General features: G+C 46.0%; 1 protein-coding gene across 1 annotated transcript in view; it reads right to left on the bottom strand.

Annotated features, from left to right (window-relative positions):
• Window positions 1–1574: 1574 nt before the first annotated feature.
• The window catches only part of FLT3 (fms related receptor tyrosine kinase 3), an 85027-nt gene continuing 72440 nt past the window's right edge, over window positions 1575–14161 (bottom strand). Inside the window, exons 19-25 of the mRNA XM_063127723.1 lie at window positions 11370–11500; window positions 11093–11217; window positions 7884–8006; window positions 7227–7338; window positions 5569–5668; window positions 3616–3721; window positions 1575–1709 (exon numbers count right to left, since the gene is read on the bottom strand). Of these exons, the coding sequence (XP_062983793.1) occupies window positions 1575–1709; window positions 3616–3721; window positions 5569–5668; window positions 7227–7338; window positions 7884–8006; window positions 11093–11217; window positions 11370–11500 (832 nt within the window). The remainder of the gene's footprint in view (window positions 1710–3615; window positions 3722–5568; window positions 5669–7226; window positions 7339–7883; window positions 8007–11092; window positions 11218–11369; window positions 11501–14161) is intronic.

Here is a 14161-nt window from a genome sequence, read left to right as displayed (position 1 = left end):
CTGGAACCGGCTCCGGTGGAATTTCCCTCAAAATCGAAGATTTGTGTTCTTTTTTATTGTTTTGATTTTCACAGGCCTCAAATATGAAATGCTATCAGCTTTACGCTGCCACCTACTAAATGCTACTGCATGTCAACTATAAACAAACATGCAGCTTAATACCAAACACAGTTGCATGTCTGCTATCAAAGACTGTCATGCATTAATTGTCAAAAATAAAGTAATGAAATAAATACTTGAGTCAAACATCAACTCACAGTGGTGTCAAATATCCAGTTGAACACTCAGCACATATTTGAATACTGAAAAGGCCTTAAGAGTCCCGAAACCACCATGCTGAGGAGAATTTGGGGAAACAAATTGGCTTTGGCACTAATAATAGACAACAAGTTCTGGTTTTGGATTCAGTTATCCCTGGCAAGCTACCATTTGGGGAGGGGGCACAGTTCAGTGGGAGAGCCCAGGCGTTGCATGCAGAAGCCCCCCTCCCCTGCTCCCCAGTTTGCTCCCCTACCCTGGCTTCTCCAGTCAAAAAGGCTCAAATAACAGGAGCTGAAAAAGAACCACGGAAGACCTTGGGCAGGCTCTTTCCAGTCAGAGGGTGTTTCCACTCAGTTTATTTACAATCATTTTATTTACTCTACATCTAACAGGTGAACAATAAAAGAAAGAAAACAGAATCATACTACAGACTGAAATATTTAGTCATGTTATAGCGATACAACCATAAAACCATGGCTGGTCAATCTTCACGCATCTTTAGCATTGTCAATGCAATCACGTAAAAGCAGTGTGTGACCTTCAAATTGAGTCCACAGATTACCTACCGAAACACAGGGCCAGCCCAAGAGATTTTGCTGCCTGAGGCAGAGGACAAGATCCCCACCCCACCCCATCATTCTATGTACAGAATCTTATTTTGATACGGGTGATAGCACAGCATTCTCCTGAGCACCACAGGCAAACTTAGCAGGTGTGGGGAACACCACATGGGCCCTAGAGCTCTTTCCTCCAACATCCTGCCCCCACTTCCACCCTACCTACAGCCGGCCCTGATCAAACACCACCATTCCCCTAAATGCCCCTAGACATCAATATATCTGCCTTCAACAATGGCAGCCTATAACAGCATTGTTTGTGATGTGACACTGAGGCAAAGGTCAACATGGACATCTCAGTTCAAGCCCTTCCAAATTACTAGCCCAGCAAGTGTTAAGTTAATGCCATTCTACATTCATGTCTGGCTATTTTCATTACAACTATTTCTTTTGCACCTGCTTCCAGCACAAACAATAATGGTTCCATTAGAATATAGGGAAAGTTTAGGGAGAGTTCAGTTTCTAACACTAGCACACGGAAGTGATGCTGGTGAAAAAGTGCTCCCTGCACGTTGCCCCTAAAATGGAAAAGAGAGGCTTCTGGCGAGTTTCGATTCAAAAGCAAAAGTTGGATGGAACCTGAGCGTGAGAAATTCAATGGCATTAGCAGCAAATATGGCCCTTATTAGGGAAGGCAAAAAAGCCTCTTTTGATTCATTCAGCTTATGTGCCTTGTATATAAAATAATGAACCGGCTTATTTCTCCCTTGCGGTATCTTCAACCAGAGCTGGAATGGTGAACTGAAATGATTCGGATTCCATTTTCCCACGATGACTACATTTGGAACTGGAAACGTGTTCAGAGGTATCATTCTTCTCCGTTAGACATGCCTAGATTTGGGGGTGGAGATATAAGTGGCAGAAAGCATTAATTACTATTTTTCTTTTAGCTACAACAGTGCTATACTTCCTGGTTTCCACAGCAGTTTGCAAATCTTGCTTATCCTTAAGCGGACAGGGAAAACTTTGCCCTTTCTTCCATAATTCTGGAAATTGGGGCCATCCAATGAAGCTGAGATTCAGGACAGATAAAAGGAAGGATTTCTGCACACACCCCATGGTTAAACTATGGAATTTGCTACCACAAGATGCAGTGATGGCCACTAACCTGGATGGCTTTAATTGGGAATTAGACTAATTTAAGGAGAAGGCTATCAATCACTATTTGTTATGATGGCTAGATGTTACCTCCTGCATCAGAGGCAGTATGATACATGGTTCTCCAGAGTCACCCAGTATGGGTACCAGTTGCTAGGGAATACGAGCACGAAGTTGCTATTGTATTCATGTCCTGCTTGTGGGATCCCGGTGGGCATTGGACTGTCCATGGTGGGGACATAATCCTGGCTTTGGGTTCAGCAGGGCTTCTCTTTTGTTCTTATGAGAAATAGGCAAATGATACAAATAGTGCAAACAACAGAGAGTCCTATGGCACCTTGAAAACCAGATCCTGCTTAGTCCAGTTATTCTCACAACAACCCTGTGAAGTAAGTTCAGCTGAAAATGAGTGGCTGAAGATCATACAGGAAGCTTTGCGGCTAAGTAAGGACTCAAGTCTACCTGGTTCTAGGTTCAAAACTCTAGGCCTGGCTCTGGCAGCCAAAGTAGGCATAGGGATACAGGAACAGCAGGGATAGGAACTTCTGATTAAATGCAAGGATTCCCCATCTAGCCTGTAAACATAAGAGGTCTGTTTGATCAGACCAAGGGTCCATCTAGTCCAGCTTTCTGTTTGCATGGTGGGCAACCAGCTGTCGACCAGGGATCCACAAGCAGGACACACTGCAATGCCACCTTCTCACCCATGTTCCCCAGCAACTGGTATATATAAGCATACTGCCTATGATCCTGGAGGGAGCTCATAACCATCAGGACTAGTAGCCATTGATAGCCTTCTCCTCCAGGAATTTGTCCAATCCCCTTTTAAAGCCATCCAAATTGGTGGCCATCACTATGTCTTATGGTAGCGAATTCCATAGTTTGACAATGTGCTATGAAGAAGTCCTTCCTCTGATCTGTGCTTTGATCTGTCCACTCCTTTCCTGGGCCCCAGCCCTACATAGAGGCCAGTGCTAGGGGAAGGCTGCCTTTAGCCTCTAGCACTGGCAAGGGAAAGGCATTCTTCACTTCTTCTGTGCACGAAGAGGCATGGCCCTTGACATGTGTGTTAATGTGGCTACACATGCATTCATGTGCAAGCACAGTAGAGACAAGATGTAACCATTCTCCACATTCAGAGATGTAATTTCTAGAGACCCTGAAGAGGAAGCTGAACCCTGGAAAATGGCAATTCTAGCTATTCCAATGAACCCAATTTGAATAAGGCATCCCATAAGGCAAACATAGGGGGGAAATAGGACAGCAATTTAGTAGATAGAAGTATGAGAAAACCGGGAAATTGGAACAGTTGAAAGAGATGCATATATGTGCCCTGTTTCCCAAAACCAAGGAACAGAGACAGCTTTGGGGCTGACCGGAAAGGCAGACAAGAGGGAGCCCCACTTTTATGGGATGCTCTCATATGTCGACCAAAATGATGTATCTCTCTGAACAGCCGGGAAACAGCCAGATTCATGGCATTCTGGAGTTCCCCTGAAGGTAAACAGGCCATCCTTTATGAAGAGTGGAGTCAGCAGCAGGGGACATAATCCACAGTCCCTTGCCATGTGTGCTATTAATAGATTTTCAACCCAGAACTGCAGGGGGAAAAATGTCCTTGTTTGAAATGCTTGCTTACCGCTCCTTCTGCTTCCGCCAGCTGGCATGCCAGAAGGGAAAGCATCTGTGAGAAGGCTGGTCTTTTTCTGGAGTCCAGAGCCCAGCAGGAACACAGGACTAAATATCTGCAAAGACAACAACGGCAGAACTAGAGGAAGGAAAATACGGAGCAATTTCCACGGCATTTTCCAGGGAAATCTGGACAAATGAGATATATGTGTGCCATGTCATACACTGGCCCAGTCCACACAATCAGCAGTCAGCTAACATGGCCATGGTGGCTTGTTAACTACGTTGTTTGTGCAGGTCGCATAGTGGTCATGTGCTGGGGGGTGGGGGGATTTGCAGGATTATCCCCAGCAGCGCCGCTTGTCATGTCGTGTGAACCCAGACTGGGTGGCTTGTTGCTTTGGATAACAAGCCATCCAGGACCCCACAAGAGCCCATTGGTTCTGGGTGGCTTATTACTCATCGGAGCATGGCAACCTGGTCAGGTTTGCACAATATGATAAGCCGTGCAGCAGAGGATATTTCTGAAAATCCCTCCAGCATGCACCTGGCACATGAGCCTAATTAACAAGTTACTGTGGTTTGTTAACTGCCTGCCGATTGTGCAAACCTGGTCAGTGACTGGGTTCGCCCAACACAACATGCTAACTCACACTCAGTGGTTGAGTATAGGTTGTTGTTGAACCATGGGTTGTTTGTTGAATCGTGAGCATTTTGTCTGAACCCAGGACATTTTCTGCAGGGTGTTGCATTAATCATTCAGTGTAGCTTATTATTCTTGAACAACCCACCTTGAGAGCCCATGGTTTGTTGTTGGATTGTTCAAGGTGGTTAACAAGTCTCACGGCATGGTTAATGAGCCATCCTGAAGAAAATGTCCTGGATTCAGACAACATGCTAACCCACAGTTCAACAAAAAAACCAACCCCACGGTTCAACAACAACCCACACTCAACCACAGATAAGATTTAAGGAACTACTTACAAATACACTCATGTACCCCAAAGCATGGAAATTGGAAGGTGTCTGTCTTAATCTCTGGGCTCCATAAGCCAGGGGTGGGGAACCTGTGACTCTCCAGAAATTGTTGGACTACAGCACCCATCCTTGACCACTTCCCATGCTGGCTGGGGGGCTGATGGGAGTTGTAGTCCAACAATGTAGGCAGTAATGAAAGCAATGAGTGCAACAATGTAAGCAGTAAACATAGTCTACGAAGTCTCACATAGAGCTCCATCCAACCAGCAATTTATCACACACTCACCAAGCCTAGTATGCAGTTTTGCGCCATGGTACTCACATGACACAGTGCCTCTCCTGCTGACACCCCACCTCTTCCCCAGCCTTTACCATCTTTTCCTAGAACATCTAAAGAACATCTAAAGAACATTTTCCCTAAGTGCGTTTTCCTTTGTTGGGGGCATGTGCTGTGATGGGAGCCTTGCCATTGGCTTGAATGGATTGCATCAGGTCCTGGCAGGGAAAAGTGATCTCTCCCAGCAGCTGGCTCCAAGTCTCAATATAAAACCCAAACCTTGCATCCCAGGCTCGAAAGTGTTTTTTTTTAAATTGTACTATGCCAAAATCTCTGTAGAGACAGGATTATACTCCCTCAATGCCCCCCAGACTAAAAGGTTGTTCCATTTTTGCTGGGCAGAAAAGCGGTCTGGTTGACATACTCAGCTGACAGGACCTGTCTTGTTAAAGTGGGGGAAGGAGCAACCAATGAACTGGAGGGAGAAAGAGAAGGGGCGGGGTGGAGTGGAAGAGCAAACAAGTGAAAAAGCATCCAAGAAAAAGCAGGGGGGAAATTACATGTGACGGAGCCCATAGATCTTGGTAGTCCTAAGTTATAATGTGTGGTTAGAAACATGGGGAAAAGATGGTGTGCGGATGTCCTTTGCTCTCCCTACGTCATGCCCAGGGCAGAGCCCCACTCTTGCAATTCATACACCAAGCTTACATTTCTTCTGTAGCATAAAACGGACGGTCCATTTTAAATCCACTTTGAATAAGCTTGTAGAAATTTGCATCAACTTGCATTCCAGGGTAAGGATTGACACCTGAAGAAAAGGTGGTATAAGTAAGGAGTGAATACTGAAAAATTAGGTGTCAAACTGGCTTCTGTAACTCTTTTAATCTGTTTTATTCTAATAGAAAACTTAAGGTGCAATCCTATACATGTTTAGACTGAAAAAATGGCCTACAACTCCCTGCCCGTTTTTCTGTCTAAACATTGCATCCTTAGAGATCTTGTGCCTGTCATCAGCTGGGCAGTGAAACAGGAAACTCCCCAGATTTGCAGACAAATATTAGTTTATTACAATACAAGCAAAAGAAAAGGAAAACCCCAACAAAAAGAAAATCATCTTGGTAAGGACCCACGCTCAGTGGTTTCCAGATGCTATGGAATGTTCAGAGCAGTTCATCATCACCATCATTTCTCTCTCTCTTTTTTTAAAGGGAAAAGGAAAATGGGTGAGTGGATCTGGCCTGCTCAAGGTCTCTGGCAATTTACAGTATTTATAGACATAGATGCCTATATATTTAGAAATAATAATGATTTAAATAGAAATACAAAACATCTCACCCTAGTGGAGAAGGATGACTAGGTGACCTGTGTGCCTGCTCCAGGCCCGACTTGATGATGTCCCATTGGCGCCGTGAACCCTCAACACCACCCCCCCTGTCGTTTGTGCTCCTTCACATTATCCTCACGTGAAGGAGTGAGCGTGAGGTTTGCAGGCAAAGAGGAGCAGCCGTCCCAGGCACTGGGGTGCATGCACCTCCTTGGTCCCTCCCCTTGTTGTTTTTAACCTTCTTTTCCTGAGGAGGCGCAGAGGCGGCAATTCGGCTTGCGCCTGTGGACCGGAGCGCCCACACCTCCTCGCATCCCAGGTTTTTTAAAACCTTTTTTATGACTTCTCCCCACACTGGAGAAGCGTGGAGGAAGGCCAATGGCCATTCGGCTCACTGGCCCGCCCCCTCCCCCCTGCCCAGGCAGATGGTGACCAATCAGGGTTTGCCATCTGGCCAGACATGCCTCCGAAGCAGCTCTAGAGCAAGGCAACAGACTGCAGATGCTGCCATCGCCTCGCTCCAAGAGAAAAAGCCCTGGGATGGCTCTGCAGTGGCTGCTGCATCATATAAATAACCTAGCACCACTGCGGATCCACCCCAAGTTTTCCCCTCATCAAGACAGCCACTGAGTCTGCTGTCCAGGTGCTTAGTGTTAAGGGGCAACTTCAAGTTCCCTGCTACTCTCCCAGCTTATAGTTCTTTGACTTTAAACCAGACTTGGAGTGGACAGCCCATCAAATAGAGGACACCTTTATTGCCAGCTTTCCAAAATAAAGGATTGCCTATAATATAGGCCACCTGGCCACCTTAATTAAGGATGGGTATGCTTATAATGAGGTTGAAAAAAATCCTCTCCCTCCTGCACTAATGGGGAAAGTTTCTAAAGAGGTGGGGAAGGGAAAAGGTGTCATTTCCCCACTTCTGAAGCCTCCTACACCTGCCAGCGCCAAACAGTGCTTCTGTTACATGCCAGGCATACACCACACCATTTTGTTGCAGGTCCTTCAACTGTTGAACTAGGCAACATTATCCAAAGCATACCAAGAGAGAATATTTCCCACAGCAAGATTCCGTAAGACCAGACATCGCTCTTAATTGTGTATATCCCTTCAAATAAGCTTTCAGGTGACATCCATTTGACAGGTAAACGAGCCTGTATGAAGAGAGAGCAGAGCTCCTATTAGGTTTTTTTTTTTTATGAGAACATTGGGAAGAAGGCAGCCAGTTCCAACCCAGCAAGGACAATCTGACCCTGAAAAGACTCATATGTGTAACCCTATTCAGGCATGCACCTGCTCACATGTAGGGCTAAATTGCAGGGAGATTGGGCACCCACGTAAGGCCCGCCTCCAGCATCCCTGCATGCCTTATCAGGGTTCCTGATCGTGGGAATTCTGTAAGCACATCCAGCTGAACATGCTTACAGATCTGTATTCAGATCTTCACACTCAACATGCAAAGTCTACACAGAAGTCGGGCATGCTGAGGCCAGGGCTTACGTGTGGATCCACGTCACCATCCCTAGCTTAGCCCTACACATTAGCAGGTACAGGCCTGAATAGGGCTTGTATGGATTACCAGGGTGTGTCTATCCAGCCTGATCAAGGTGCAAATTATTTATGATGAATAAACATTGTTATCATAGTAAATTATCTGCAGAAAACCATGGGAAAGGCTTCACAATGAGCATCAACTTACATTCCCTCTGACAACGTAGTTTGAGTCATTCACAATATCCCTGGCAAGTCCAAAGTCACAGATTTTTGCCACTTTCCCATGAGTGACTAGGATATTCCTGGCTGCAAGATCTCTGTGAACACACTGTCAAGGGAGGATAGAGTGAGTTGGTTTTGTGCCATATTTCGCAACAGATGAAGTACAGGATTTAAATCTGTGGTTGCTTTAGGAGCTGCAATTTTCTGTGCTGAAATGATACCCCGGATGCAGCCATTTAAAAAAGTGGAACAAATAGTTTCTTCGATGTCAGAGTGAATTGCCTATCAAATATCAATACCTGAGAGTTACAACGACCACATCAAATTGGAGCTTAGTGAAAGACTTCTTAATATACGAAAGAGTGAGAGAGAGAGGTTGAAAACGAAACAGAAATACTGTGTGATTACAGTACATGCTGGAGACAACAAGATCTTTAACTGTTATTGTTCTCCTTTTGCGGCACAATATATGGTAGCCCCTGAGGGCTATTAAGTCCCATTAATTCCAGTTGAAAAGAGTATTAAGCATGTGCTTAATCCTCCCACTGAAAACTCCTGGGCTCTAAAGAGAGCTCCAGCTTTTGGGCAGCATAGAAATATAATCAATCAATAAAATAAATTAATAAAGTGCATACAAATTTGGCTGGGTCGTGCCTTTAGCAGTTTGAAAATACACCATATAAAGGATCAAACTAGATGTGACTTCTTTGCAAGGGGGGGGGGGAACCCAAACATGGCATCCTGAAACTTGTTGGACTGGGAGTTGGGAGATCTGGGTTCTAGTCCCCACTTGGCCATGGAAACCCACTGGGTGTCTTTGGGCCAGTCACAGACTCTCAGCGAAGCCTACCTCACAGGGTTGTTGTTGTGAGGATAAAAATAGAGAGGAGGAGGATTATGTACGCCGCCTTGGGTTCCTTGGAAGAAAAAAGGCGGGACATAAATGCAATAATAATAAATAATCTGTCAGCTGGTTTAAAAGCATCAACAAAAGCAGGGGTGGCTAACACACAGCCAGTAGGCCACCTGCATCCTGCCTGATCTGTTTCATGGCTCCAACTGTCCCGCAACTGCCACTGAAAATGGATGAAGCAGTCAGTGGTGGGCAAAAATAGTGCTGTTTCCTTTCAAATTTAAAGGAAGACACAGTCCTTTTGTTGTTGTTGTTGTCATGACCACACCACCGCAGCAGCAGCGATAATTACAGAGGTGGCCGGGAGGGTGCGACCCCAGTGCACTGAAGTTGCCCAACCCTGAACTGAAGATTCCTTCAGTGATAGCTGGTGGTCACTGGGGCTGGTAGGATGGAGGGCAGGGCAGGTAGTCAATATTCTACTGTGGTTGTCAGACGAAGGCAGAAGAGGATTCCATGTAGCATGCGGCAGCTGCATGCTGTGCCCTGGAGCAAATGCCCCCATGTGGGAGGATTTCTCTGCCATAAATAGTTTGGAGAGAGGCAGAGGGCCGCTGCCTCATTCACCCCCAATAAAGAACCGCCTCTGGATTCCTCATCTGCTTGGCGGCCCGACTGTTTGTCTACTGAGGTTGTCTAGAAAGTGCTTCGTTCTCTCTGGCCCTTGGAGGGCACACATCCTCTTTTTTACAAGCAAAAGCAGTCAGCCAACACAGGTGATCGTACATGCAATAAAACCTGAACAGAAGGAACTGAAACTAAAAGGGGATCTGTTTACTGCAACTTTTACATGGCAGGGGAAACTGTACACAAGACAGCAATACTGATAGTCACATTTCTCATGCAAAAAGGGGGGTAGGTGCCCCAGCCATCATGGACAATGGTGAGGGATTATGGGAATTGTAGTCCAAAACATCTGCAGGGCACCACATTAAAGGATGGCTCCCTGTGTGTCTCTGCCCTGCCCCTCTAAGGATGGTGCTCTTGGGTGTGTGTACCTACACTACATTCTCCTTAGGGAGTGTTTGTCTTGCCTGTCGCTTGAGGCAACAACCCTCCCGGGGTCAGGGGGTTGCTCAGCCTCTGCCTCTGTGGCAGACTCCCTTTCCCCTGACATGGATGGTCCTGCAACCATCTTCCTCAAGGGCTCAGGCTTAGGGTGACCCTATGAAAAGGAGGACAGGGCTCCTATATCTTTAACAGTTGTATAGAAAGGGGAATTTCAGCAGGTATCATTTGTATGCATGCAGCACTTGGTGAAATTCCCTCTTCATCACAACAGTTAAAGCTGCAGGATCCCTGCCCTCTTGACCAGATGCAAAAGAGGGCAGGGCTCCTGCAGCTTTAACTGTTGTGATGAAGAGGGAATTTCACCAGGTGCTGCATGCATACAAATGACACCTGCTGAATCCCCTTTCCTATGCACAGGAGCCCTGTCCTTCTTTCCACAGGGTCACCCTACTCAGGCTCCTGTGGGTCTAGTGGCAGTCGCTAGCCTGGGGTGCCTGGGTTTCTGGGGCATCTAGCTCTTCCTCTGAGGATGACTCCTCCAGGTGGGGCATGACAGCAGATTTGATCCCCAGCACCTCCAGATTAAGGCTGGGAAAGTCTGAAACCCTGGAGAGGAGAACTGTTGCCAGTCAGTACAGATTAGGAGTGGCGAACCTCTGGGCCCACTGGGGTTCCCAATCCAGCCCATGGATTGGGAACCTCCCCTTGTTTGAGGGTGGCCTGTGCTCCAATTGGGAGGCGAGGGACTCAGCAAGACTGGCTCCTGCAAGTGCCTGCAAAGTCCCTTTCTCTGTGCCTCACTCTGCATGGAGGAAAGTGGGTGGAGCTAAAAGATACAATGGGAGGTGTGGGGCTTTGTGGCATGGACCTGCCCCATTGACATCATCCAGCCAGCTGGCTTGGTCTGCAGGGGTGTGTGCATCTGGCCCCTGGATCAAAAGAGATTGTTCACTCCAGTGTACTTCAGGCCAAGGAGCACTTGGAAGAACAAAGGCCGAAATCTCCTGGGTCCTAATTAGGAATGCTGGAAGATTTTATTCAGTCTGCATTTTGTTGCGAACTGATCTGATCTGTATGTCCCAGTCTAATGTACAGATCAGAACGTTGTTACCCTTCCAATTTCACACTTCTCCAAATTTTGCGATGAAGTTCTTGGCTCAAAACACATACCAAAATTAATTAGGTGAACAGGCCTAATGGAATTAGCACCACTGTATATATTTCTGTTCCACTGTCATTCTAAACTAATTTCCACACATGGAGCTTACTGATTTTGATTCCAGAAACTCCATCCCTTTGGCAACTTGATAGGAGAAGTAGAGAAGGTCTTCAAAAGTCAGCACATTGAGGCCTTCTTCATCGTCCATTCTCCTATTCACATATTTCATTTCTTCTACAAATGAAAAATCAAGATGGTTTTATTCCTCTAGAAAATTGAGGAGGAGGAGGAGGAGGAGAGAATCCCCAAACATCTCCCTACCCAGGTCTTGTTATAAATTTCTGAAGAAATCTTATCTGTTCTCAGTGGACACTTTAGTTTCTCACCTTCCTCAGAAAGTAGAGCCATTCCAGATAATTTGGAAATCAAATCAAAGTCTTCTTTTGCATGCATGTTTCTGAAGATATCTACTTCATTCACTGCTAAATATGATCCATTTTTTAGTATATTTCCAGTTCTGAAATAGATGTTTGTTTGTTTGTTTGTTTGTTTGTTTAAAAACCATTACAGTAAAGAAGACATCATAAGAATCGCCATAGCTTCACCATGAAATACATAAACAGGAATCAAAATTATGACAACAGGGTTTTTTTTCCTACAAAGGAAAAAAGTGGCAGGTGCTGAGCTTGATCAGAAGGTCTCCCTCACTGGGACAAGGAATTCTCTATATTACACATACATTTTAAATGACAAAGCCTTCGAAAGAGGAATTGTAACACTTTCAATCCAATCAGACAATACAGAAATGAAACCAGCCGACCTCTTGTGGCTTTCTTGTGGCTTTCCTATAGAGATGTGGTTCTCGAACTGTATCATACTAAGTAGCCCTAAGCACCTGGCCCTATGAGCTCTTGTCTAGAGATGCAAACCAGGGGATGTGCTGCAGAGCACAATGTGGTTCTCTGAGCCACCAGGACTACTGGTCAAAAGAGAGAACTGCAGGCACTACCTTGGGGACACTCAGAAAGCGTTCCCAAAATTCTCCTGTCTCTTGGGCTAGATCTAGAGTGTGGGGGGGATTGTGTTTCCCTACCATCGCTTCTCCACCCACGCGCTTGTCCCTCATTACTTCCTCTTTTGAAAGAGGAAGTAAACAGCCTGCACGGGGCCATTTTGACTGTGCTGCTTCTGCACACAGTAGGGGATAGCAGCAACTTCCATCTTTAAAATAAGCCAGACTTACTGGGGGGGTGGGGGGTTGTGGCGTGAAGAAGGCTAGAAGGGGTGGGAGGCAGATGACCCATGAAAATCCGTGAGTGCCCAGTAATGGGTGTACAATAAAATACTCATCTGATGGAGCTCCTATACTACTGCTTTATAGCGGTATTCAAGTGCATTGATAACTGTTGGGTCACAATCCATGTTCCATATACCACTTTCATAGTATCATATCCTGCTTTTTATTCCACATTCTTAATGATTTGACACAAGGTGTAGATCTGGCCAAGGAGTCAGGTGGCATTAGAGACAGGATGGGCAGAATGCAGTCTGAAATCTACTGGAAGATCTCTGGCTGATTTGCAGTAGATCACTGATGGTTTCTGACTTCCAAATGCTTAACAATAGCAACATGAAAAAGGCACAGTCCTAAATTAGGTGACAGAGATGGAAGAAAGCTTGGGGAGGAAGGACCAGGAATGGATTTTTGTGTGCATGTGACTGTGAGCTTATTTCTTGGACCGAAAATTAATTCATGGGCTGACTGTGTGCTCAGAGGCACCCTAGTTTCTTAATTCCAAGACTATGTCGTCGTTGTCGTCCCCCACAACCTCCTTGAGCAACTCTTTGGCCCCTGGTGGACCTCAAGCTTCCAGATAAAAAAAAATGTAGCTCTTGTAAGGCTGAAGTCTGCCTGCCCCCAAGGGGCCATCAGGTGCCACTGTTTAATATAAAGTTTCCAGAACCGACTCCTTCCCTCCCTCAGTCTGGGTAATCAGAGTATCAGCCAGCCCAAGACATTTTGCTACCTGAGGTGAAGAACAAGATGGCGTCTCCTCCCATTTCATGTACAAAAGCCGAATGGACTGGCAGATAAATCTCTCTTCGACATTAATAATGGTGCAGCATCTTCCACTGCAACTGAAGGTAGAATTTAGGGGGTGCTGAGCAGGCCTCAGGGCACACAGGTTTTTCCTCCAACATCTTGTTGCCACCTCCCAACATCTGCCGCCTGAGACAACTGCTTCACTTTGCCAAATGACAGGGGTGGTCTTTGGCTTGCCTGCCTGCCTGAATTTATCTTTCCTGCTGCCTGGCTCAATTTCCTGACTGCCACCTGTCTACCCAAGGTATTTCCCCACCCTTGTGCCTGAATTTGTGACAGCTGTGGCACCTCCCAAAAACAAAAGCACCACACCTACACTTAAAATAGAGGACGTTGACTATGCATCATTCAAACATCACCACCCCTTGCATTGCAGTAAGATTGTGGAATTAACAAGTAGGCCTGGAAGTGACACCCATTGACTGCAGTGGGCCTTGCTTTCAAATATTGTGTTCAGGATCAGGAGCAAGGCTACTCTAGATATGTGGCATCCTAAAGAATTTTCAAATGGCAGAGACAGCAAATTGGGCTAACCCATATCTGTCTGTAACTCTTTCTAATGGGACTGCAGCCAACAAGGAGCATGAGATAATAGGGAAGACACATTTGCTGGGCACAGGATCCAGTTGTAGCAAATGGATGCACGCCTCTATTCCAGAGCTAGTGAACCATTGGCCTTGGAGATGTTGTTGGACTCCAACACCCATCAGCCCCACCCAGCATGGCCAATGGTCAGAGGTGATGAGAATCATGGTTGAACAACATCTGGAGAGCCACAGGATCCCCCTCCCCTCATTCTTGCCTTCTAAGTGTCCCCAAAGCCCTCAAATTATCACAAATAGGCACCCAATGATCAATGCCCTTTGGCAGCTGCCTTAATGGACTCATCACAGTTGCCAAGCACAGGATGCTGTTCTTGCAAATTAACCATGGTTTTAACCATGATGGTTAAGCCAGAAAGCCAGGCTGTGTTCAGAAGACTCCTTAAACCATGACTTTAACCACTGTGAATAAAGCAAAAAAGCCTTATTCACCATCTTCTGGACTGGCTCAGAATCTACTCTCACTTCTTTT

This window comes from Elgaria multicarinata, chromosome 5 (genome assembly GCF_023053635.1).
Source record: "Elgaria multicarinata webbii isolate HBS135686 ecotype San Diego chromosome 5, rElgMul1.1.pri, whole genome shotgun sequence".
Classification (NCBI taxonomy): domain Eukaryota; kingdom Metazoa; phylum Chordata; class Lepidosauria; order Squamata; family Anguidae; genus Elgaria; species Elgaria multicarinata.
This window is presented reverse-complemented; position numbering and strand designations above follow the sequence as displayed.